Source organism: Anas platyrhynchos, chromosome 19 (genome assembly GCF_047663525.1).
Source record: "Anas platyrhynchos isolate ZD024472 breed Pekin duck chromosome 19, IASCAAS_PekinDuck_T2T, whole genome shotgun sequence".
NCBI lineage: Eukaryota > Metazoa > Chordata > Aves > Anseriformes > Anatidae > Anas > Anas platyrhynchos.
In genome coordinates, this window is record NC_092605.1 from 2,668,878 (window position 1) to 2,694,131 (window position 25,254).

The window sequence follows — 25,254 nt, forward strand, 5'->3', positions numbered from 1 at the left end:
GGGAGTTGTAGTTTTTTGGGTAAAGTGCCCCCCCCCCCCCCCCCCCTCGGTGTTTCGTTGCCTGCAGGGGGCGGCGCTGCGCTGCTGCGCGCACCCGCGGAGGCTGCGCGCGGAGGAGGGGGGGGGAAAGGGAGGGAAATGGAGGGAAATGGGGGGGATGTGGTGCTAAAGGGGGAAGGGGGGGTTGGGGGGAGGCGGTCGGGGGTGGAGTGGTGCGGTGGTGGGGCTGTGCTGGGGGTGGGTTGGTCTGAATTGAGGTGGGAGTGGGGAGGGGGTTGTGTGCGCTGCTCTGGTTGCGTCCCTGCTTGCACACCTGCGGGCATCCCTGCCTGAATGCCCGTCTGCACCCCTGTCTGCATCCCTGTTTGCAGCTCTGCATGCACCCCTTGTATGCATCCCTGCCTGCACCCCCACGTGCATCCCTATCTGCACCTGTCTGCATCCCTGCATGCATCCCTGCTTGCATCCTTGCTTGCATCTCTCTGCACCTGCCTGCATCCCTGCTTAAATCCCTGCTTTCACCCCTGTGTGCACCCCTGCATCCACCCCTGCTTTTATCCCTGCCTGTATCCATGTGTGCACGCTTGCCTTCCCCCTGCATGCATCCCTGATTGCATTCCTGCTTGCATCCCTGCATGCACCTTGCATGGTTCCCTACCTTCACCCCTTGCATGCATCCCTGTCTGCACCCTGCATGCATCCCTGCGTGCACATTTGCCTTCACCCCTGCTTGTCTCCCTGCCTGCACCCTGCCTGGATCCCGGCCTGCACCCTGCCTTTGTGCCCTGCCATTATTCGGTGCTCCCAGCCCGGTGCTGGCTGCAGGACGCAGTTGCTGCTGGCACAATTTTGCCCTGGGAGTTACCGGGTGCAGGGAGAAAGCAGTGGCTGCTTAGCACAGGCACTTCCCGGGTGGATTCTCGGGCTGCTGTGGGACTGGGGAAATGTTTGGGGGTGAACGCAGTGGGATGGCCAGGATGCAGGCAATGGGGGGTGAGGAGGTGGCACCAGCAGGGCCCTTGTAGGGATCCCCATTGCCCCCTCCACATGCTGGGGTCAGGAGGGTGCTGCTGACCCCCTGCAGAACGGGGGATCCTATCGTGGTGTCCTGCTCAGCACAATGAACATGAGAAATTGTGGTGGAAAAATGCACTGGAAAGAGCAAAAAATACGCATTCCACTTTGTGCCCGTTGCTTTTAGTTTTTAAGGCACCACCAGAGACAAACCTCTCGTCCCTGCGTTCGTACGGTGCCGGGGGCTCTGCACCGTTGTGCACAGCACGGCGGCGGCCTCGTGGCTGCTCTGAGGCACATCAGGTAGCATTAAGGATTTGTAGCCTTTTTGTCTTCTCCCCTTGCAGGCAAAGCAGATGCAGCAAGCATGTCCCAAGCCTACGGTGTTTTTTTTGCAGGGCTCTAAGCCACATGGGCCAGCTCAGGCCCTGTAGGCTCGCAGGGAGGGGGGGATACCCCACTGTGCAACGAGGAACCCCGCTTGGAGAGACCCTAGGGAAATAAAAGCTCTTGGCCTTCCTAAAGCAGCCCTTAACAATAAATATTTCATTATGGGAACACTGGAACGGCAACAACAACATAAAACAACACCTAAGTGATAAGAAATGTATGCTTTTAAAGTATTTCCAGCTGAATTAGTGGCAAAGATGCTCGGTTATACCCAGCGAAATGCAGGTGGCAGAGGGGAGCCCCGAGGTGGGAAGCAGCACTGCCCCTTCTCCTGGGGGGTTTCCTAGGGCTGGGCAATGGGAATTGTTGCAGAGCTGTGTAGAGCTTTTCAAACTCCTAAGTCCTGCAGGCTGTGCCCGAATTCCCCTTGTCCCAGGCAGGATTCACCCTGCTCCTCTCCAGCAACAGGCCCAGGACCCCCAGCTCTTCTGTTCACACCATCTCCTCCGACGTGCGGCGCTTCCGAGCTGCGGGTAGAGAAGAAGGCCTTTTGCCTTTTGAGGACGTGTTAAGTAATTTTTTAAGCACCACGGGAGCTGCTGGCTGCAGGTTTTGTTTACAGCAGGACGCCTCGATTTGCTGCGGAGCAATTAGTCCGGCGGAGCAGACGCCGAAGCAGAGCAGAGCAATCTGTTCTCCAGCGGCTGCAGAGCCGGGAGCCGCGGGGAGGCGACCAGAGAAACCTTGTGCAAGGCTGCGCCTCCCAATACACCTAATTGCCTTCCCCAGGAGCATGGCTTTAATCATCCTGTTGTGGCAATAAGCGGTGTCCTGCCACCTGCATACCTGGGCAGTGACTTTTTGGAGAGCAGCTCGCCAGCTGGGCTGCAGGACGCGTACAGGAGGTGGGGCATTGCATTTATCAGGGTGACAAAGCCCCTGCAGCACCCGCTGCTGTTTCCCTGCCCGTGCTCCGCTGATGTGCAATGCCCATCCCTGGGATGCTCGTGCACCAAAGCAATGGTAGCAAAAAGCCACAAAATCAAAGCTCCTGGAGAGAGATCAGCTCTCAGGGAAGTTCGTTGTATGATGGATCCACGAGGCTGCACGAAGAGATGTGATTTCCAAGCCTGGCCATAACTTCTCCTCCAGCACCGACTGTCTCTACATCGCCCGTTCAATTTTATGCATGGTTATGGCTTGTTTATTCCTCCTTCAGCTTGCTCCCTCATTGCTAAGAGATGAATTTGCTACAGAAAAGGGAAAAAAAATGATAAACATGACGTGGGTTCAGGACACAACTGAAAATTCTCATCTCTGCACTTGTAAAGAGCCGCTTTGCACTGAGGTACGGATTTGTTTTAGGCTTCCCAGCCCACGCTTTGATCGGGGCGATGGAAGGCACGCTGTGCCATGGGGTGTTTTGTCCAGGAAAAATACAATTAGAGGTTTTGTTTTCAGTGTTTGCAGGAATGATTGCTTGCAAATAATCTACAGGCCAAAAATGAATCCCAGCGCTGTGTCCACAAACAATGCAGGCTCGAGGAGCGTTGCTTCTTGGAGCCCTCCTGCTTTGCTCCTCCAGCATTTCTTTATCACCACGTTTCCATCTCAGCCACCTGGCTGTTTGGGATGTGTTCCTCCCTGTGCCACAATCCTTCACTGCAGGTTGCAGTTCAGCAGGTGCAGATCCCGGCGCTGTGTGTGCTTTGTACCCACCGAGGTGCACACAGTGCAGCACGGAGAGAAGCAACGTGGTGCCTGCAGCCCCACTGAGCTCCTCGTGCCAGGGCTTTTGGGCTCCAAATCACGCTCTGCCCAGCGCCCTGGGGTGCAGAGGCACTGCTGCTATTACCTAAACCCGGTGTGTATTTTGGGTGATGACCTATGCATGGCAGGATAGAAGTCACAGTGCCTGGGAAGCGAGATCTTCCCAAACCAATACACTTTGTGTGTGAAGGAATTGGGCAGGAGGAGCATGGCCAGGCAGCACCCACAGCAGGGAGATGTTGTGCTATCCTACCCTAGGCAATCCTCTCCCCTAGGCAGGATCTTGAGGAATTTGCAGTCATTTTTTGGCTGGTATCAGCCCCAGCAGAGGTGATTGCAGGAGGATGGGTGGACACCAGCTGGTTCCCTCCTGCTGCTGGGGCGCAGCACGCACACCTCACCTCTCCTCCGGAGCACAGAAAGCATCGGTGCTGAGCAGGATGAGCACTCTGCTGGCCACTAGGCAGGCAGACGGGGCTGGGCTCACCTCCAGCAGGTGAATTTGCCCCAGGAGTTTCTCCAGGATGAGAGGGACCAGCTAGGCAGAGGGGGGCTCTGTGAGGACGGCTGGGGATGGAGCTCGAGGAAAGCCAAGGCGAGCAGCGGGTGCAGATGCTGAGGAGGAGAAAAATGCTTTACGAGCGAGGAGGTGAGAAACAATGAGGCGTCCTAAGCACGGCCGCTTCTGGGAGCAGAGACCATCTGCTCCTCGTCCTGAATGGTGCCGGGCGATCGCCCCCGTTCTTTTGTTCCCCGATTTAAAGGGGATTGCAGGCTGGGAGTGCTGTGAAAGCCCAGCAGAGTTCCTGAGAGTTCAGCTCCGCCAGGGCTTTTGTTCTGCCTTGCCTCTGCTACTTTTTTCCCTGGTGTTTTTCCCTTGCAGCCGCTTGCATGCCACGTGTTTTCCCACTTTGGATGGGTAGAAATGCCGGGGGACACCGCAGCCAGCAGTGTGCTGCCCCCAGGCAGGTGGGGAGCTCAGGGGGGACACTGACCAGAGGGGCAATGACCAGAGGCTGAGGGCTTCACAGCTCATAAACGTGGCAGAGGCCGATATACAAAGCCTGCTTACAGCTTAGGAACTGAAGAAATAATGAAGTTTTAGAGGTATAACCCCTGCTGGATAAGAGTGAGGGGCTGAGCACGCTTCTCCAGGCAAAGCGAGGGCGGTGCTGGTCTCTTTTAGGCTAAAGAAGAGGGGTAGAGATGAAGGTGCTCTATCTCAGATCACTAAGAGCCATGCCATGTGAGCCAGATCAGATGTTTTACCATTATTTTTGAAAAATGGGAGGCTGATGACAAATTAAGCAGCCTCATACCGCTGGAAACCACTCAGCTGGGAGCTGCTTTTCCTTTGCAGGCCGGTGTGGGTTTGGATGCTGCGAGTATTGCCTGTTTGTTTCCTCTTTGGACTCCGTCCTATCTGCACTCCATTTGTATGCATATTTTACATATATACAATTTATGTACACGTTAAATATACACATGTATGTATGTAAAATAGCTTCTCCAATTACTTTGGTGAAGCAATTGACCAAAACGCATCCTTCGGGCACCTTGGGAGCACTCAGGGCAGCCCGCAGCCTGTGCTTTGCTGGATTTGCAGGGCTGGCGCTGCTCCCGTGGGCACGGTGGGCACTGCCAGCTCTGCCAGGGGTCTTTAAATGTCTTTTGGGGTCGTGCACAGCACGTTCAGGCTCGCTGGCATTAAGATTTTGCAGGCATCGTTTGGAGACCCGGCAGTGCGTGTGGGACAGGAGCAAGAAGCAAATCCAGACTTCCCTAAATTCTCCCTGGGCATGAACATCCAAACCTTTTGGTAAGGTTTAAGCCAGCACCACACGCCCTGCACCCAGAGCAAGGAGGGAGCATCCAAAACGACCCCATTAAGGTTGCTGCAAGACCAGGATGCCCTGAGCTGCCCCAAAGGAGCCCCAGGGGCTGGCATTTGCCCCCATCCATCCCGGGCAGAGCCTCCAGGAGCTCGCAGCAGCAGCTGTGTCACCGCCTGCAGATGTGGCTGCGACCTTCGGCCTGGCGGTGGCTGTCCCCGTGTGTCACCTGCCTCGCTAACGCCCGGCTCGCTGGCTTATCCGTGGCGTTTGTGGGGTTTTTCACCTTGTGGCACCGCTCTGCACTTTGGACTTTGTTTCTCACTGCTTGTCCCTGATTCCTTCTTTCCACCGGTCATGGAGGATGGCAAGAACTGAATTCTCAGGACTAATGTTTAAAACCTTACCCCAATCTTTTTTTTTTTCTCCTTTTTTTTTTTCCTTTTTTTCTTTCTTTTTTCTTTTTCTTTCTTTCTTTTCCTTTTTTTTTCTTTTCCTTTTTTTTTTTTTTTTTTCCAGCAAAACAATTTGCAAGCTGTGTTCCTTCAAAAAAAAAAAAAAAAACAAAACAAAAAAACAAACAACACAAAGCCATGGCTCATTTTTCTGGGCCACTTGGAAGCCAAGGGGCATCCAGCAGCGGATGCAGCACCGGGAGCATCTCGGGGTGCCTGCACGCTCTCAGGGTGGGGGTGCTCCCACTGCTTGGTGTGTGCAGCCCCCACCACGCCAGCGTTTGGTGAGGTGTTTTGTTAAACCTTTATTATATTTACGTAGCTCCCAGGGTAACATGGTCTGGAGGTAATTACTGGAGAGGGCTTTCCTCGTGAATATATCTGAGTAGCCTGTCAAAACCTGTGGCGGTGTTCTGTGCTCCTGTTTAACGTGGTACAAATTTGGATGTCTCACTGAACAGATAGATCACTGGGGGCTTGCACAGGCACTGGTAGCCCTGGTGGCCACCAGCCCCATGCTGTTTGCAGGGGCTTTGCCTTCAGGAAGCATTTCAGTGCCCCAGACCCATCTGCATGATGTTTCTGTCCACAGAAGCCAGCCTTGCCCATGGTCTGGCCTCAAATGTGGTCACCCGATTATTTTTTGGTTGCAGATTGTCCCACCTAGCTGGGGTTTGGTAGGAAACCACCTGGAAACTCCCCGTGCTGAGGGTGCAAGGGAATGAGAAGCCCAAATCCTCAGAGCCAGAAGCTCACGGCTCACTGGCAGCCAGGGAGAGGAAGGAAGAGGAGGCAAAAAAATGCCCTCCAAAAAAAGAAAAAGAAGCAAAAAAATGACCTCCAGCATGGTTGGATGAGGTTGAGCAGCTCCAAATGAAAGCAGTGCTAAATAAGGACAGGTAGAGGCCTCTGTGTGAAGGGATGTTTTTATTGGGCTGGCAGCAGGAAGCATAATTTTATTTAAACAACATATATAGAGAGAGCATGCTTTAATACAAAGTCAGCCAATGCTGTGCTTCCTAAAACAGGAAATTGCATTTTATAACCTGTGTGGCAAAAGTGACAGGAAGGGAACACACCTGGTGGTGGGCAGGCGTGGGCTGGCCACGGGCTGCCACACACCACAGCAGAGTTTACCCTTGGGCATCCTCTGGAGGATAACTTATCATAATTCTACTTGTTTGCAAAACTGATTTAAAATAGACATTTTAGTTCTTTTTTCTACAAACATGAGGTATTGTTCCTGACCAGAGTGAACAGCTTGTTGTTTTTTTTTTCAGAGGACTTCCCCTAAAAGTCTTTCCTGGGCTGAATGTCTCTGTGCCAAAACTTTGGCCAAGATTGCCACTTCTTTCATGAAATTTAATTTTGAACCAGTTTGAATGTAGTTTTTTAAAAAAAAAAAAAAAAAAAAAGGATAAGGGCATTGAAATAAGATTTGTTTCATATGGGGATGTCTTGTGTGCCATAAGCAAAACTGACTCAAAAAGAGTCAAAGCCATTTAACGAGCTGCAAAAATGCTGCCGTTCTCAACAGCATTTTATCCCTTTTCTTTTCATGGGGATGAACTGCTGCTGGTACTGGCCTGGGCTTCACAACTGTGCCCTGCTGGTGAATACGGGGAAGGGCTTTGGTGGCCAAGAGCCGGAGGCTTTGGCAGTGGCAGAGCATCCTTCTCAGCTGTGTGCAGGTACAGCAGCTGCAGATGTGTCACAGGGAGTGCTGACGGAGGCTAGTGTTGGCACAGTTCAATTTTAGTCTCCTTACAGCTCACAGAACGAGGCAGCCCACTAAATTAGGTGCTCTGATTTACTGCTGAAGGGCTTCCCAGGCAGACAATCTGGGCTCTTGCACTAGATGATGCAAATGCATCATCTTTATGCTTATATGCAAGCTTATTGATGCAAGCACATCATTTCCAGTAAATATGGAGTGTATTTTCTGTCCTACAAGCAATTGCCTCTGCTCTGGGGGCTGGAACAACTGCTTATAGAAAAAACTATCTGACTGCTGAGGATGTGCTCTGAGTTTAACCATTTACAGCAACCTGCCTGACTAATTAAACCCCCAGAATTCCAGCCAGGCTGCTTTTTTAACAGCTTCGCTTTGTTTCTGTCCAGATGAAACAGAGCTGGGAGGCAGACACAGTTTCTGCACGCTGCCCTGCGGTCCCCAAAAAGCACGCGTGGAGCATGGAGGCTTTGTCCTCCCCAGCAGCACCAGGCACACGGGATGTGCTGGCTCCAAACAGAAGTGGGACACGATGGGGATCTCGGGTTTTGCACGCAATTTGGTTCTAGCTGGCACAGTCTGTAGCAGAAATCCTTTGAGGAATTAGAAGAGCAGTTCTTCCAGCTTGCGGTGCGGGAGGAGCCTTTTGTTGGTTGGGAACATCTGTGCCTTCTTATTGCATGAGAAAACCAACCATGATCTACAGTATAATTTTATTTTTATTTTTATTAGTGCTTTCTGGAAAGTGAAGGCACTCTCGGCACAGCAAGGCCTCCCAGCAGCCGAGGTCCCAGTCCCCAAGTCCCTGCCGCAGGGGACAGGCACAAGCGTACCCAGTGCACAAGCCAGCTCTAGGAAGGAGAAAATCGTCCTAAACATTAACAGGCAATGGGCAAGGAGCAGGACCCGAGTCAGCTCACGAGCAGGTGGTGAGTCCAAAGCAAAATGCAAACCAGAGCTCGCGTTTATCTGGGTTTGAATCTGAGCAGTTTCTGTGGTAGGCCTCTGCCTCTCAAAGGGCTCTGCAAAGCTTTGATAAAAAGAGAAGCGGTGAGGGAGCAGCTGCTCACCTGATGGTTCTGCATCGCTGCACAAAATCATTTGAGCATTCCAGGGTTTTTTTTTGCAAACTCTGCTGGCTGTGCAGAGCACTCAGGGCAGGCATGCTCCTTCCAGCCGTGACATAAACGCCACCAGGCACAGAAGGGACACGTCCACCAAGCTGAAACGAGAATGAGTTTCCAGCTCGGGCCATTTGTCTCAGATGCTGAACTTGTTCTTTTCTCTGAAAGCAGCACAGGAAGGGCTGGGTACAACTCCCCGCTGATTGCCAGCAATAAAACCTGCTCTGACGTGGGCATCTGCCTCCAGCCCTGCTCCATGTCCAGGTGCAGCAGGCACCGCGCGGCCCTTCCACCGGCAGGCTGAGCAGGGACACGACCCGAGTATTTACAAATGGTCCTTTGCAATTTTAACTCTTTTTTTTTTTTTTTTTTTTTCTTTTTCAATTACAGGCTGAGGCACTGCCTACTCAAAGAAAGGAAATTCAGTTACTTCGTGCTTCCTTTCCAAAACGCATTGTGCGCATTAGGACTGCAGAGCACTGCGCGGCCGTTTCCGTAACATCCCGTGCACTCAATTCCCTGGGCGAGGGCCCGGTGGCCGTGCACGGCTTTCTGCAATGCACAAGATCCTCCAAAAAGAAAGCAGAAGAGGTGTCTTTTGTGCCTGGCAGGGCAGTGGTGCCATTTGGTGTGCGCTGCATCAGCCTCAGAGCTCCCCGCATATGGGAGCCACGAGGATGGAAAAAAATTCCCACTGCTTCAGCACAAGCCAGAATGCATTTGTGTACAGAAAATAAAGACAGGATAGTATAAAGACAGCCAAAATACTGAGTTCAGGTGATCAAGATGCTTTTAAAGATTGGAATTCTGCATTCCAAACTCAAACTCTGCTTATGCCGTGCAGGAACAGTGCAGGAGGAGCTGAGCACCAGCGATCATGCTGCCGTTATCCTCAGCGGGGCTGTGCCGGCCCCAAGTAGTGGCTTCTTTCTGCAGCACCCCCCTCAGCCTGTCCCCTCTGAACCTTCTGCTTCCCCAGGGACAGATACCAGAGGCTGAGGACAGACAGGCCAGAGGTGCAAAGACACGGTGGTGGAGCTGCCCCGCAGCCGAGGGCAGCAGTGAAGCACACACCAAACGTGGCCTTGGCACGCCCCTGCTCATCTCCCTGCCTTGTAGAGAAGCTCAGCTCAGGCTCACGTCTGAATTATTTGTTGTTTTGCCTTTCATCATCAAACTCGTGTAATTTATTGTAAGCAACAACTCTTTCAACTGCAGCACGTTTGCACTGAGCAGCAGGAAGAAACGTCCCTAGGTCTGAAACAAACCCATAAATGTTTCTGTCTGCTCCCTAACCCTTGTGTCTCCAGGTGTGAACTCGCCTCTTGTTTGTCACAAACTGTTTTGTACTGATGGAGCGAGGCTGCTGCAGAGGTAGAGCCTCACAGTTTGAAGTAAGCAGAAACTAATTTCCCTGAAAGAAAACAGAATTTGCACTGCCAAGCCTTTGCCCAGCCATTCGCGTGGTTTTGTTGCATGGTGCCACTACCTGGGTTTGGCTGCTTAGATCTTTCCCCCAGTCAAACAGATGGAAGTGCTTTCTTTTGTCTTCAAAGTTCTTTTGCTAAGAAGTAAAAGCTGGAGAGGTTGCTGGTGAGCGCTGTTTGCACTGAGCAGTGCCCATCCCCACCTCAGATGCGGGCTCCTTTTGGTTTCGAACAAATTACATCACCCCTGCCTTTCTGCACCTATAAACGGAGATCGTATTTGGGGCATTCGAACGTACAGGGCTGTTGGAAAAATTAATTCGGTAATGGTTTTAATGTGCTTTGAAGATGAAAAGCATTGCCCTACATCAGGTGGTAGCTGCTCTCCGCAGGCTCTCCCCACTGTGCTTTGACTCCCTGGCACGGACGGGGTCCTGGCTCTGGGGCTGTCCGGCTGCAGCATCACCTGGTGCAACACCTGGTGCAAGTGGTGTCCCCTCTCTGAAAGCAAAATATATTGCAGGGGATTATCTTCACGTGTGTTAGAGCCCAGGAGCTCCAAATTCTGCAGCTAGAACATAAATAGGAGCAGTTAAAACTCTTCAAGCATAAAAAGAGACCACAACAAACATCAAAGTGACCAGAAGAATTCAGCCCCAGCCGGGCTTCTTTGCTATTTAATGCTAGTTGGATGACGATAAGAAGTTTGCTTTTGTTTTTATTTTTTTTATTGAAGCTCCAGTTATGCCAGTGCATTTACTCAGTATTCATTAAGCAAAACGAAAGGGCATTTTTTAAATTAGATTGCTTGTATCTACTGCTCTTTGTTAAGGTGGAAAGAAGAAGAAAAAATGTTTACAGCTAAAACAAGCCTTTCTGATAGCTACTTTTTTTTTTTTTTTTTTTTCCCTTAGGGATTGCTAGCATAGAGATCAGGTAAAATTTGATTATTTTGTATGTGTGAGGTATCCCAAAAAGCCTTGACCCAGTGCTGCCCAGCCCAGAGCCACACTGCTCTCAGAGGACACCTGGTGGAAGCAGCCTCCTCCTCCCCCCAAAACCAGCTCCCCAAAACCAGCCCATCCCCAGCCCATAGGATTTCTGCTGTTCTGGGGCTGGCAGCAGTGGGAAGCGGAGGGGAGGTGGGGAGAGGGGTCACGGGTCCAGTGGGAACACGACAGAGCAAAATCTGCAGAAGGCACACCATAAGTTGTGAATATTCCCAGACAGAGCAGGTAAAAGTGTGAATGCAAAGGATTCCACATGGCCATGTTAGCCACACCTGTAAACCGAGCTTGCTGCTTAAGTATGGCACTTTGAGACCTTTTTTCTTCTTGTGGACACGGATGCAGACTCCAGATCTGTTTTCCAAGTAGAAATGTTGAGCCCGTGCTGTCATTACACTGCTGCACTTCAGTGCAGCCGTGCACGATGCTCGTGCAGCTCCTCAGGTGCACAAACCCAGCTCAGGCAGAGGCTTCCAAGTGCTGGCTCCAAACATCACCCACCCAACGCCGTGCTCTCCTGGGGGAGAGGCTGCTGCCTGCAGCCGGTGCGTGCTGGAGCACCGGGAGCTGCATGCACACAGCATCCCTGCTGCAGCTCTCCGCGACACCTCCGCCTTCCCTTTTTCAGCAGATCTGGGAACTAGGTGGCAGATCGCTCTCGCCGTGCTTGGATCGTTCAGATCTCAGCATTTTGGATCTCCGAGCATCCCGTTGGGCAGCACACGGCCGGGCATGGGCTAAGGCCTGGCTCGAGGCTGACGAGAGCGCTCACTGCAGAGGGAAGGACTCGGTGGGAGCCATCACACGCCAGCGAGCCGCGACAGGCGACGACACCCAGCCAGAACTCAGCGTTTGCATCCAGGGCAGCGCTCCCAACACTTTAATTCCATTTTTGATAAGGCGAGCAAGCAGCGGAGATCCCCCAAGCAGGTAGGCAGCAGCAGCACGGAATCAATCACGGCAGCTCTCTCTCTGCCCTAAACCCCCGGGGCATGCTGAGGACCCCCCGACATCTTCCAGCACCCCATTTTTTTTGGCTCTTTCCCTCTTTTCCCTCCTGGAGGGGCTCCCCCGGGACCCCCCGGGGATGCGCGGCCGGGAGGCTCCGCTCCGCCCCGCTCCGCCCCGGGGCGGTGGCTACGGCACGGCACGGACCGGCCCCGAGCTGCGGCCCCGCTGCAAACGCGGCGTTCCCGAGCCGAGCCGGGCCGAGCCGAGCCGGGTCGAGCCGGGCCGAGCCGGTGAGTGCCGGGGGGAGCGGGCACCCCCGCTGCGGGTGGAGATGGGGGGCGGCGGCGGCTGCACCCGGGGGAGCGACCCCCGAGGTGGGGAGGGGGTATAACAAGGGGAGGGAGGGAGGGGAAAAAAAGGAAAAAGGAAAAAAAATTAAAAGGAAAAGGGGATAAACGGAGGAAAAGAAAAAAAAAAAAAAAAAAAAAAAGGAGGAAAAAAAAAGAAAAAAGGAGAAAAAGAAAAAAGGAAAAAAAAAGGAAAAAAAAAAAAAAGGAAGGAAGAGGAGGAGTTTTGCTGCACCTGTGCGCGTCATCGCTGTCTAGTAAATGCTTCGGCGTGTTTATTTCACTGTGCATTCTTTCGTTGTGCCTTGTGTATTTCATGGCACGCCGTGTATTGCGTTCTGCATTTGGCCGTGACACGAGGGACCCGCTCTGCAAGGGGCTGGGGGGGGCCGGGGGCCGTGCACTGCGGTGTAGGGTGGGGGGGGTGTTTGGGGTCTAACCCGAGAAACAGCTGCTTCCTTTGGGCTTCGGGTGAGGAAGGAAATTCGGCCTTTTTTATTATTATTTTTAATAAGCATAAATTTAGCATTTAGCTGAAATAACGTTAAGACCAGTAAAAGGCACATCTGGAGTTTTTCTTAAGTATCATTTAAGGTATTGTCTTCTTTCAACGAGATCTGTAATCTTGTGCTCTTGTCTTTCTGCAGGTATTGTTGTTCAGGGATAGATGTTGTTTTCCTGGAGCCACAGTTCAGTTGGCTGAGGCTCCTATGGTTTTATTTTAAAAAAATACAGGTATGCCATGCAGCAGTAAAGCATATATAGGCTGACCCTTAAAACCTTAAAGAGAATTATGAGGTTGATGTCCAGGGAAGAGAGGGAATCCTTCCTAACTATTAGCTGATCGTCCTTTTTCCCCTGTAAGAAGCACAGGCATCTGCAGTGTGGAATTAAAGTATGGATGCAGTAATTTCCTTGAGATGCCCACGAGTTGTGTTTCAGCCGCTGCTCCTATCAGCGCAAGGCCACAGGGAAGTGGCTAAATTGATGGGGACATTTGCAGGTTAAGAATCTTTTCATTTTGCCTATTGCACTTACTCAAATAAATGTCTTGGCAGCCTTTCTCTTTTCCTATTCAGCCGATGTGTTCGTTTTCCTGGCCTGGGCTTTTTGGGGAGGCTTTATCACCCAGCTGTGGTTCTTCACTGTTCAAGTGCTAGTTCCTCGGCGCTCTCAATAGCGTGCTACGTAGCCTCACCAGCTTCTTTGGAGATGGCAGATGTAGTACCAAGAAATGAATTAGCATTTTTAAAACTACTCTCCCTCTAACCTAAGCGATGTAAATTGAAGGATGGAAGCGTTCCAATGAAGATGTGGAATTGCTGTTGTTGGTTGTTTTTTTTTTTTATTGGTTGGGGTTCTCTTTTTTTTTATTGATGGATAGAAAATAATTAAAGAAGCAGCAAATGGCCTCAGTGATTGAATTTGATTAAATCAGCCCTGTCAGTTTTCTGTATTTCATTATAAATAGTGAAGTGGGACCGAGGGAAGGGTTCGCTGCTTTAATGCAGCCGCATAGCATTGAGTAAGGACCTCACTGGAGCTTCTCCTCTTGTAAGTGCTCTTGAAATCTGCTCCTGAGAGCAAACAGTGGAAGTCCAGGCACTTAACAAAGAGTGTTGTGAGCAGAGGGAAGAAGCACTTTGGTTTTTATGACCTATATGCGACAGCTGCTCTTCTGGATTGTTTCTACATGTCTCCGCCACCATTTTGCATCATTTTTTGGTTGAAGGCATCTAGAGATGTTGTATGCAATCTCCCACAGGAATTAGTTATTAGCATAAATTGGTATTTAAGCATTTCATTTTTTAAAAAAATCAAAGAAACATTAATTTTTAAAGTAGGTTCCCTGGGCTTTTACTGGAAGCACTCGAAGCGGTAGGCGGGCTCCCTTCCAAGGCATCGGTTTCAGCGCTGTGCCGGCGGCTCTCCTGCGGGTCCTTCAGCCTCTGGTGCCTGCTACAGCCACGGCCCAAACCCCACTGCTGCAGCCCACCTGCACTGAGCCCGAGGAGGGGGCACGCAGTGACTTTAGTGGCAACAGGTGGCTTTACCCCTCTTTTCTTTCTTTTCATTTTTCGGATATGCGTGCCCCGATACTGCTGTCCGTGTATGTGCAGTTTGCTCGGAGTGTTTCAAGCTGAGCTGATGGTAGCGGTGCTGACATCTGAGCAACCTCATGTGTTTCTTCAGTTAGATGAGGCCAGCACTCCAAAAATAGATTTCCATATTAATATGCTGCTGAGGGAGGAAGCTTAAACCGTGTGTTGTCTAAAAGATAACAGAGAAAGTATGTCCTGCTACGGAGCTGCTCCCAGCGTGCAGTCACCAAAAACAGGAGTCTGCTTGTTGGAGAAGTGTTAGTAACTAAAAAGCCTGAAATGCAGATAAATTCTTAAAATTTAAGACTGTGTTTTGGGCGAAATGTTGAGAAAAGATGCAGTCGCTCCCCTGTGGCTTGTAGGCATTGCAGCAGGTGGGACACGTGGAGCTGGAAGTGGTGGTGACAGCTCAGTCATCGGGCCCGGTGGAGCCCTGCACCCATCCTGCTGTCGGTGCCAAGCAGCTCACAATTGTATTTCCACCTGCAGGTGAGGAGATGGAGAGGGATGTGCACGGAACTGTGACCCCGAGCCGCTGACAGCACCCTGCTGGGGAGTAAAGGCAGCTGCTCACCAGCTACGTCGTGGTGGAAGGGGAAGAGCAACTTCAATTGTCTTCAGTTTTTCCAAAAGCTCCCGTTCAGCACCAGTGCAGCGTGCAGCTGGCCTAATGAAAAGGTAAATCAGGAGAATAAGTAGTGCTGGATCCGCTCCAGAAGTAAAAGGGGTTGCTCGTGGTAAATTGAACAGTTATCCTGGGGTGAGGTGTCTTGGTTTTTGATGCGTCAGTCTGGCTGGCTGCCCTCAGCTATTGGACACGAGAATTATGTTCCGAGATAAGTACTTTTGTTTTTAATTTGTATGTAATAAAACAAAAATAAGCCCGGCTTGGCTTGGATCCCATCAGCTTGCGTAGAGCTGACCCTGCCTTTGGGTGGGGATTGCTCAGATGGCACCCCGAGGTCTCCCCCAGCCAATGTGCCCAGCTCTCTTGTTGGAAATTAATACTATCAATTTCTTGACACAGCAGGCATCTAACATACACACAAGTGGATGTTTTTAGAGATACTAAATGATGCAGCTGCCTGGCTTTTGCTTTTTAAATTATCTTGTTAATTCATGTTATTTATTTATTTTTTTTTTTAAGACTTGAAAAATGGCGCCAGATGCTCCGAGAGAAGCAGGGGTATGGAGGCAAACCAGAGCTCTCTTGTTCAAGAACTGGCTTGTTAAATGTAGGACAAAGAAAAGCAGCGTTCAGGTGAGCGGGGGGCTGGCTGGCTGCTGGCTGCCTGTCTGTGGTTATTTGGCACTGAAGTGGTTCCTGAGTTGAGGGCAACACTCACTTTTATTACAATACTTCTGAAGCTTCGTGGTTTGCTCTGAGTTTTGGTTGAAATTGGCTATTTCATAAAAAATTTCATGATCCTTTGGCTGGTTATTTGTCCCAAAAATATAAGGCATTATGCGGAATATATCCTTGTATTAATAATGCAATCTCACTGCATTTTCAAAAATATTTTCACCCTTCCTAGAGATCAGAACTGGCCAGGAAAGCAGGACTAGGCCTCTCCAGAAGATTTTTCTGTTCTAACTCTTTCACCATGTGCACAGGTGATGTGTACAACGAGTTTTGAGGTGAACAAGAGTCAGTCGAATGCTTGACTAATTGTTTAATGGATTGTGGGTTGTTTTGTTTCTTTCCAAAGAGCATAAGCCTGCTGATATTTGAAGCATGCAGAATTATCCCTTTGTATCATAAAATGGTTTCTCAAGTTACCAATGCATGCGATTAAAATCCTGCTTCAGTGCCAGGGAAGGATTTGGCATTGAAATCACTGTTACACTGGGGACATTCAGGGAACTTTTCGAGAACATTCAGGAAACTTTACAGTCAAGTAATTAAGCTCACAGTCTGTTGTCTAAGCTTTGTGTAACTCGGACAAATTATTGGTGATTCTTGTTTCTACGCCTGCTCTTGGAAGTTTTAATTCGTCTCTTCCTTCTTGGTGCAGGAGATCCTTTTCCCACTCTTCTTCTTGTTTTGGCTCATTCTGATGAGCATGATGCATCCGCACAGGAAGTATGGCGAGATCTCCAACACCAACCTTGGTACTCTGGACACCTCCATGCTGGTGAATTTTGTCGTCGGATACACGCCGCCCACCAGAATGGCACGAGAAATCATGAGGAAGGTGGCTTTTGACAACTTCGAAGACGGTACTCGGAACTAAGCAGTTGTTTTTAGTTGTTTTTTTCTGAATATATCTCATGCTGCGGCTTGTGTTTAGAGAAGGAGCTTGCTCTTGCTGCTTGCTAATGATAAGATAAAAAGTGTTGCTTTTCCATCACAGAGAGAGAACAGACTGTGAAGGCAGTTTTTGCTTGGTTGGCAAATGTTCTGGCACTGCCTCCTGAAAGTGGTTCCCATCCTCCTGTTGCAGACAATGAGTGTTTTATAGCTACAAAAAAGGGTTTCAGAGGGCCCAAATGCAGGGCGCAAAAAGCCCCTGAACCACCCTAGGGCTGGTTACACCTGTCTGTGCCATCCCAGTGCAAATTCAGGAGTTAATGCTGTTCTGCAGATATTTTAGGTTGAGTTTTCTACCCCGTAGCTATCAAAACAACTTTTTTTTTTTTTAATGACAATTCCAATTAACACTCTCACCTTTTCTTTTGAAAAGTACAAATATATATGTGTATATATATATATATATATATATATATTTAAAGTGCTTTGTACAGCTGGCACATCTAGTCGGAACTGATACATCCCAAACCATTCTGATGTATTTTTAGTTTGGTATTTTTCAATCTCTTCCTGGTGGTATTCGCACTTCAAAGGTATGGCTGAGAAGCCGCACAGCCTGATGCCTGTGTTTCATTACGGGTATCCTTGTCTGCTTTCTGCCTTTGCAGTCCATCTCCCTTAAAAACTGTGGCTGTGCTTGGCATGCAGAGAGCTGCAGTTCTCTGCTGAAGTCGGTGGCAGAATACCCTCTTGTCTTGCACGTAGCCCTATGTCCCAATTAATCTGCCCTTCTTGAAACACGGTGGTACCTGAGGACAAAAAAGGATTGGGGGGGAAAACTCGGGGACCTTCAAAAGTGGAATTCATATTTTCCTTTGAATTGCCTACCCCACTACTGAGCTACAGTCTTGCATGTTCCTGTTCAGGAAAATTCTTCCTTTACTAGGACAAAAATACAGTTCTATATATATCCCAAACCAAATAGATCATTAATGATTAGCATGGCTTTTTTTTTTTTTAAAATAAACAGCGTTGCACAGTTTTTCTTCCTGTTGCACCGTTACCTAAGTCAACACGATAATTTCTTCCACCTCACAGGCATCATCACAGAGGAATATTTAAGCGAAGAGGAGCTGCAGGAGGCCAGTGCTTTCAAACCCTCAAACTTTGTGGGCGTCGTGTTCAACGATGCCATGTCCTACCAGCTGAGGTTCCCCGATACAGTGGCTATGACTTCTGTGTACACGGAATCGAGAGGTAAACATGCTGCCCTTACATGTACTCCATAAGGGGATGAACTTGAAAATCAGACTTTTTTTCTGTTGGATTGATGGTGTGTGCGTATGTCATTTTTTGGAAGTTGTTCCCACCTCTTACAAGGTGCGGCCTCAAGCTGCACCATCTTTATGTTGGGGCTGGGGCTTGCTCTTCAAAACACCTTGCTTATTCTGCAGCCAGTTGCTCCAACCTGCGGAAGGGTTGTGAATCGGTGACGTACTGGAGCTCAGGATTTACAGCTCTGCAAGCCTGCATCGATGCAGCAATTATACAGGTCAGTCCGAACAAATAAAGCAACGAAACCGCTGAGGTTCACCTCCATGAGCTGCCAGGTTCTGGGTGGTTTTGTGATGTTGTATATTAACTGTACAATGCCATACCGAAAATCAGCTTGAATCCAATGAGCTGGCTGACTGCTTCACGTGTTTTGCCATAATTTATACAGAAATGTTCTTGCCCAGCTAAATAACATCAACATTCATTCTTGTGTCCAGATGAGCCCAATGCATCAGAGCAGGCATTAACTGCAGGGCTCGGCGGCAGGCACCTGTGAGTGCCTCAGAGCAGGGCTGTGAAACCAGCCACAGCATTAAAACAGCTTTTCCTTTTCCTTGCAGTTGAGGACCAATCAATCCGTTTGGGAGCAGCTCGAACTGACGAGAGCAACGGTTATGGGAGAGGCAGCGGTGGTGGAAATCGACAACTTTCCTCGCGCCATCATTTTAATTTACCTAGTAATTGCTTTCTCGCCATTTGGATATTATTTGGCAATTCATATTGTGGCAGAAAAGGAGAGGAAGCTAAAGGAATTCTTAAAAATATTGGGACTTCACGATACTGCTTTTTGGTACGTGAGTGTTTGATATAGCCCATTCTTTAGAGAAGAATTATAAAAAAATAACACTTTCCAGTAAAGCTCTGCTATCCTATCCTCAGTTTACCAATTATATTCACTTAATTAAATTAATATTGCAGCAGCCTAAAGGTGAGGTGCTCTGCAAAGTCTAACATAGAGATATGATATCATAAAAACAGGAATGTTTCAGTCAATAAATACCAGAGTAATGCTGCTGCATTTATCCATACCAAGTAGTGCCAGATTCGGAGGGATTAAAGGAGTTGCAGCGTGGTGTTTTTGTGTAGTTTGCTTTTATCGTTGTCAGCACTTTGGCTCAGTAACTCCTCTCCTGGAGGATCAACAGGTAACACGCAGTCTTTCTTCAGAGCCTATCAGCAGCATTTCCCCAACACATAATTAAGCCAATCTAACTCTATAATTTTAACGTGCCACGAAGAGCAGTCTAAACAACAAGTTTTAATTTGCTTTCTTACTGTGAGGAAAATTGTCCTACGCAGCACAAAGCAGTTGGCTTTGTGTATTTTTTTTTCCAAATAAGAGGACGCACTAATTCAAACACATTGATAATTGTAGTGATAAAAAGGGGTTCGCTTTCTGCTTCCTGCAGTTGCCCAGAGTGGTTTAACATTGTGCCCTGCTGCACCGTAACAGCCAGCTGCGGCTGTCTTTTTTTTCCTCCTGGTTGTTTTCGTTGTGTTTCTGTACCAGAGCCCTTTCCTGATGTTCGGTTCTGTTTTTCTGCGGTGCCTCCTTGGTGACAAACCTCATTTCCCACGGGTCTGATCCCTTGTGGCCGTGCTGGTCGGCCGCGGTAGCGGGCTGCACGTGTCCCTCTTGAGCACTGCAGATGTTGAGAAAATTGTTCTACCTTTCTGCTTCAGGGACTCCCCGGGTGAAATGGGTGTGATCTGGTAATGCGGCTTCTGCACTGGAAAAAAAAAAATCAGAAGCATGTTTTGGAGGAAATGCGTTATTTTTACTACCTGTGTACAAACTGCATCTGTTTGCTGAGGCCAGAGTTGCTCACAGTCTTGCAACACCGCTGTCAAAAAGGGAAGGATTTTATTACCTGGCGCAGCTACCGGAATGACTAGTGTGTTAAATTTTAAATAGAATTTCTTTAATTATTGAAACCTACTGCTCAGTTACCCTCTTCTGGTTAAACTGGGAAATTAATTATGCAAGTTCAAAAAAAAAATAAATAACTAGAAATCATGAATTGTGTAATTGTTCATCTTTTGGAAGCAGCGGGTGCTGATGTCTGTGCCCTGATGCTCAGAACAGTCCCAGGGACATTTACAAGAGCCCTTTTCATTTAGGGGCTCTTGTTTTCTCGCAAGCCTGGCCTGTGGTGCAGCTGCCCGGAATGTGAAAGAATTGTAGTTCTAGCTGGTTTTGCATGTGAGTAGTTCAGGATGTGAATTCATTCACAGCTTTCTGTTCCTTTTTTTCCCCTTTTGCTTGTAGGCTTTCTTGGGTGCTTCTGTACACGAGCCTGATCTTCGTTATGTCCATTCTCATGGCGGTGATTGCGACGGCCTCCTCGCTCTTTCCCCAGAGCAGCGCCTTTGTGATATTTCTCCTTTTTTTCCTGTATGGCATCTCTTCAGTAAGTATGCCTGGTCCTGCTGAATTCGGCCATCCCATCCACAGGTTTTATCCCCTCTGATCTTTTTCTCTCTACTAAACAGTCTGGAACAAACGTCACTTCCTTAGGGCAAGTGTAATGTTAAAGCCCTAGTTAATAAGGAATTAATTTACACAACAAATTGCATGTGTGAGTTCATAAACAAATATTTTTGCATTGGTTGCTTATGATCTGTCACTTAAAAAAAAAAAGGGGGGGGTTACTAACTGGAATGTACACACACACTCAGCAGTGTGGCTCCTTATTTCTATTACTTCAGTTTCTTTTGTGTGCCATCACCTGGCATCTTTGGGAAATCTGTTGCTCATGGTGGTCTGTTTTTAAAGGAACTTGGGTTCATGTTGTAGTGACTGTACCAGGAAAATTATTTGATTAGCAGAAGCTATAGTCTTTCTAATTTTATTTTCTATACCTTGTATTAACATTTTTTAATATATTGCTTCTTTCTTTTTTAATCTGTTCTTAGGTATTCTTTGCACTTATGTTGACACCTCTATTTAAAAAGTCAAAGCACGTGGGTATAGTTGAGTTTTTGGCCACCCTGGCTTTTGGATTTGTGGGCCTGAATATCGTCCTGCTGGAAGATTTCCCCAAGTCTTTTGTGTGGGTTCTCAGCCCCCTGTGCCAGTGCAGCTTCTTGATTGGTGTTGCACAGGTAAAGAACCTTCTGCTTGGACTGCAGCTTCGTAGCAGTCATTTGTCTTACAACATTTCCGATAGGTAGTCATAGAGATATTCTTAAATAGTTTGATTTATTTATTTATTTAATAAGCAGATGGCGGGGAAAAATGCATGTCTTAATAGCTTCCCATGGCAATTCTAATATCAAGTAAAATCCAGTGCACCATCAAGCAACTTTATGTTGTTGCTGTGATCTTGGTCACTTTTTGACTATTTTTTTTTCTGTTGCTACATTCTGTACCCTTCTTGTCATGCCTTGCCAAGCTGGTACGATGTGGGTGTGTAACATCTTGGTCCATGCATGTTTGTTGGCAGGTCATGCATCTGGAAGATTATGAAGATGGTGCAACATTTTCAAATCTAAGTCATGGTCCTTACCCACTCTTTATCTCACTTATCTTACTGGTGCTGGATAGCATATTTTATCTGCTTGTAGCTGTCTACCTTGATCAGGTCATTCCAGGTATGTTAATGAGAGAAATCGAACTGAACTGTGCTAATGTCATGAATTCCCAAAGTACTGAGCCCTCTTGTTGAAATCTCTGGTGGAGCTGGGTGGCATTTCTGAACTCCTGGGTCCTTTCCTCCTGCCCGCTGGGTTCTGCAGTGTTGGCATGCAGTGTTTGGCTTGATTCTAGCTGGGGAGAAAGGAGATGGTGCTGTTCTTTGCAAGTAAAGTTTAAACAGTGACTCGGGATACTTTTAGCTGAAATAAGTTATATTCTGTGAAAGCTGGGATATGGGAGGAAGGAGTATTAGCATGTTTAGAATTGATGGTCTTTACGTATGTCAGCTAAACCTTGTCTCCATCTTTCTAAAACCTTCCTTACTAGGCTAGCTTGGGTCTCAGCTTATGCAATTTGTTCTTACGGGATAAAAAAAAGTAAAGACCACTTTGCCTGTTCCAGACCTTTCCTTGTGACAGCTGTAATTGAACATGAAACGTAGAATGAAGTTGTTCCTCATGTGACTAATGCCTGTGTTAAGCCCTTCCACTGCCTTTGCCTGTGATCTCCATGGATTTCTAGTGCATGTAGTTACCGTACCTTCAGCACTGGAGATTTTTCTCAGATAAAAAGAGATTTGCACATCTATTTAAATACTTAACAAATCCAGGACCTGCTAGCAGCACTGATGGAAACCATGGCTTACATACAGATAATGTAAACTTGGCTGGTGAAGCCCCTCCAGAATTTGGATGTGGGCTGGCTCCTAAACTTTGAGCAGGATAGCTCATAGCTTTTATAGCCAAATCCCAAAAGCTGCAGCATATTTACAGTTAAGAAGTTTTCTTTTTTCCTGTATTACCTAGGGGAGTTTGGACTACGCCGATCATCATTTTTCTTTATGAAGCCCTCGTTCTGGTCAAAGCACAGAAAAAATTACAAGGAACTGTACGAGAGCAGCATCAATGGCAATTTAAATTGCAGTGAGATGGTTGAACCTGTGCCTTCCGAATTTCAGGGAAAGGAAGCCATCAGGTATGATTCCTGCCTGGCCCCATGTGCAGTTTAGCAGATCACCTGAGTCTCCGATGTTTCATTTGTAATTTGGAAACTACTTCTGTTCCTCTAATCTGCTGATTCAAATAGCACATGGTATGCATTGCGGAGAGTTCTCCGCACACGCAGCACAGCGTGTTTCCATATTCAGTGAAGCCCCACCATCAGCTACATGGATGCTCTCCAAGGGTAAATCACTGGGCTTAAAGAAAGGGTTTGTTTGTGTATTGTATTCCTTCAGCTGGAGTCCTCTCAAAAACGGCCGGTTTTCCATTCCTTCAGCCTCACTGAGGCCGCGAGAGGCGTAAGTGATTGCAGATGCTGAAACGCCTACTCTGCTGGGAGAGTTTATTTTCTGGTAATGCACATTTGAGGAGAGAGAGCTGAATTCTGGGTTTCTGCGAAGGCTGTTATGTTCTCCATAGACAAGAGGGGAACTTCATGGTGGTTTTACCTAGCAGTCATAGGCAAGAGGGTAAAACAAAACTGAAAAATATATGTGATTGGTCTCATAATTCACTCTTCATTTCGCTTTGCCTGTTGTCTTGCACCCGGACTGTCTTGTGTTTTTAGTGTTTCTTAGATATTGTTTTGAGAATCTTTCCTTTAGTTTTTGTTTTCATCACTGTCCAAACGCGTAGCCTCATGTGAGCTGAGAAACTCTGTTTTCACTCCTCTTTTATGGCTTCACTAGTCTCAAATGAGTTTTTGAGCTTAGTGACCAGAATGAGTGTTGTGCTGTCTGTGCTCTCCATGTCTCTTTGGGTGTCTGCCATAGGTTGAAGTTTTAATGGAAATGTTCATGAGGATGCTGTAGGTATTTTTTGCCTTATTCATCTTTCCTGGACTCTTTCCGTGGTGTGTCTCCACCAGCTTGCCATCATTCTGCCATTGTCTTTGAACATACAGGTTTTGCTGTCTTTCATACCCCGTTCCTCATCCCATTCTTCATACTTCTAATTTCCTCTCTGACCTCATTTGCAAGGTGGTCAGGCTTCCAAAACCCATCCTTTACATTGTGCCTTCAGGTAAACTGGTGGTTGGTTTTGGTGGTGTTGCTTTTTTGTTGTGAAATGCAGTAGGGCTGGAAGGAAGGCTTTTACCTCTCAGAGAGAAAATACCTGCTTTCTTTTGCTTAATTTTGATGGAGAACTGCCAGTAATCATGTCTTCGGAGTCTTGTTGTACTAATATGTCCTTTTCCACATTGTGTCTGTTGAATCTTCTGTCAGATTGTGAATTTACTGGGGAGTAGCCGTGCCCTTCTCTAACTTGGGAAGACTCTAGTGCATTATTCTACTGTGTGAAAGAAACACAGACATGAAATAATTCATCCTGTCATCATAGGAAATGCCTAAGAAGGCAACAAGAAAAAGTTTTCTGATACCAGGGTGGAGATGATTAAGTTCTGTGACAGAATGTCCTGTCTCTTGCATTGCCTCTATGGCTCGTAGATGTGTTTTGTGCCACTTTAGCACAGTCATCTTGCTGTGACTGTTGCTGCGTGTTGAACGTTCAAAATGACATATAAAGATCCTAAAATAGCTTATAAAATGACATGTCTTCTTTCAGAATCAGCTGTGTTCAGAAAACATTCAGGAAAAAGGGGGAAACTGTGGAGGCTCTCAGAAGTAAGAACATATTAGCTTTTAAGCTGCTTATCAGATGCAGAGGAGCAGTGGCTGGATTGTTGAGTGATCTTTTTGAGTTTCAGTTTGGGCTTTTGGGTTTCTTTTACCGGGGTGGGACTTGAAGCGTGAATGCCAGATGTGCTTGTGTGCACCTTCTCTCACCGCTTTGGCAATGAACTCCTCTAAACCAGTGCCCCAGTAGAGGAGCCCTTCCCTCACTAAAGAAAGCCTGATGACACCGTCTCAGTCACTTCTCCTCCTCCCCTGTCATCAGGAGGCACAACCTGCCTGCCCCATCTCCCCAGCCCTCTCCTTGCCCCATGGCACGAAGCCCCGTGCCGCTCATGGCCATGGCCACCCCACTGGTAGGCCGCAACATGACATGGAGGCTGGGCCTTCCTCCTAGCAGAACGCGAGGCTTACCCCATATGTCATTTTTTGATTTCATCTCTCTGGTATAAACCCACTCAGGGTGCCACAAGCACATCACCAACCTCTCCTCTCTCTCCTGTCCACCTTGTTGGGTAGACTTGTCCTTCGACATTTATGAAGGCCAGATCACGGCACTACTTGGGCACAGCGGGACCGGGAAGACGACACTGATGAACATCCTCTGTGGGCTGTGTCCACCGACAGATGGTGAGGCTTCCCACTGCCAGGAGCTTTGGCCACCCTGGTTTTGAAAACCGTCATCCCTTCTGATTATCTCATGATGCACCAATTTTTTCTCTGGATAATATCTGAAAGAGCCCACCTGAATTTTGTGCCCCTCTTTAACTATCCAAGCCAGCCTGCTTACTGGCTGCCTGTAAAAAAAAAGAAGAAAAAAAAAATTAAGTTGATTGTTTTGGGCTTTTTTCAGGGTTTGTCTCTGTCTATGGTCACCGAGTCTCTGAAATTGATGAAATGCTTGAAGTGCGGCGAATAGCAGGCGTGTGCCCTCAGTCTGATATCCACTTTGACATATTAACCGTGGAGGAGAATCTCTCCCTGTTTGCCGCAATTAAGGGAATACCTCAGAATGACTTGATACAAGAGGTAAGTTGCTTGGACACAAGTCCAGTCTTATATGTTCATTTTTAACCTACACAGCACTATAACCCTACGTGGCCCAGATGCTTACTGAAGGCAGGTGTGGAGGGGAATATTACTTTACAGTACAGCAGACAGAGGCAGAGTACAGGCAGACATTTTCACAAGGATTAACTATTAGTTTTTTCCTAGGAAACTAAAATGCATATGAAATGTTTAAAT

The 25,254-nt window shown here is 48.0% G+C and overlaps 1 protein-coding gene and 1 long non-coding RNA gene across 2 annotated transcripts in view; both read left to right on the forward strand.

The window, feature by feature from the left end:
* The first annotated feature begins 957 nt into the window (after nt 1-957).
* On the forward strand, nt 958-9,794 carry LOC139999056 (uncharacterized). The gene is made up of 3 exons (XR_011804071.1): nt 958-2,752; nt 7,926-8,122; nt 8,708-9,794. It is a non-coding gene; the product is annotated as an uncharacterized lncRNA (long non-coding RNA).
* A 2,069-nt stretch (nt 9,795-11,863) lies between these two features.
* The window catches only part of ABCA5 (ATP binding cassette subfamily A member 5), a 31,989-nt gene continuing 18,598 nt past the window's right edge, over nt 11,864-25,254 (forward strand). The window contains exons 1-14 of the mRNA XM_038165409.2: nt 11,864-11,992; nt 14,641-14,829; nt 15,299-15,412; nt 16,167-16,371; nt 17,501-17,659; nt 17,857-17,954; nt 18,298-18,527; nt 20,007-20,148; nt 20,654-20,842; nt 21,184-21,331; nt 22,181-22,349; nt 23,942-24,000; nt 24,529-24,639; nt 24,863-25,038. Of these exons, the coding sequence (XP_038021337.2) occupies nt 15,308-15,412; nt 16,167-16,371; nt 17,501-17,659; nt 17,857-17,954; nt 18,298-18,527; nt 20,007-20,148; nt 20,654-20,842; nt 21,184-21,331; nt 22,181-22,349; nt 23,942-24,000; nt 24,529-24,639; nt 24,863-25,038 (1,791 nt within the window). The 5' untranslated portion in view covers nt 11,864-11,992; nt 14,641-14,829; nt 15,299-15,307. The remainder of the gene's footprint in view (nt 11,993-14,640; nt 14,830-15,298; nt 15,413-16,166; nt 16,372-17,500; nt 17,660-17,856; nt 17,955-18,297; nt 18,528-20,006; nt 20,149-20,653; nt 20,843-21,183; nt 21,332-22,180; nt 22,350-23,941; nt 24,001-24,528; nt 24,640-24,862; nt 25,039-25,254) is intronic.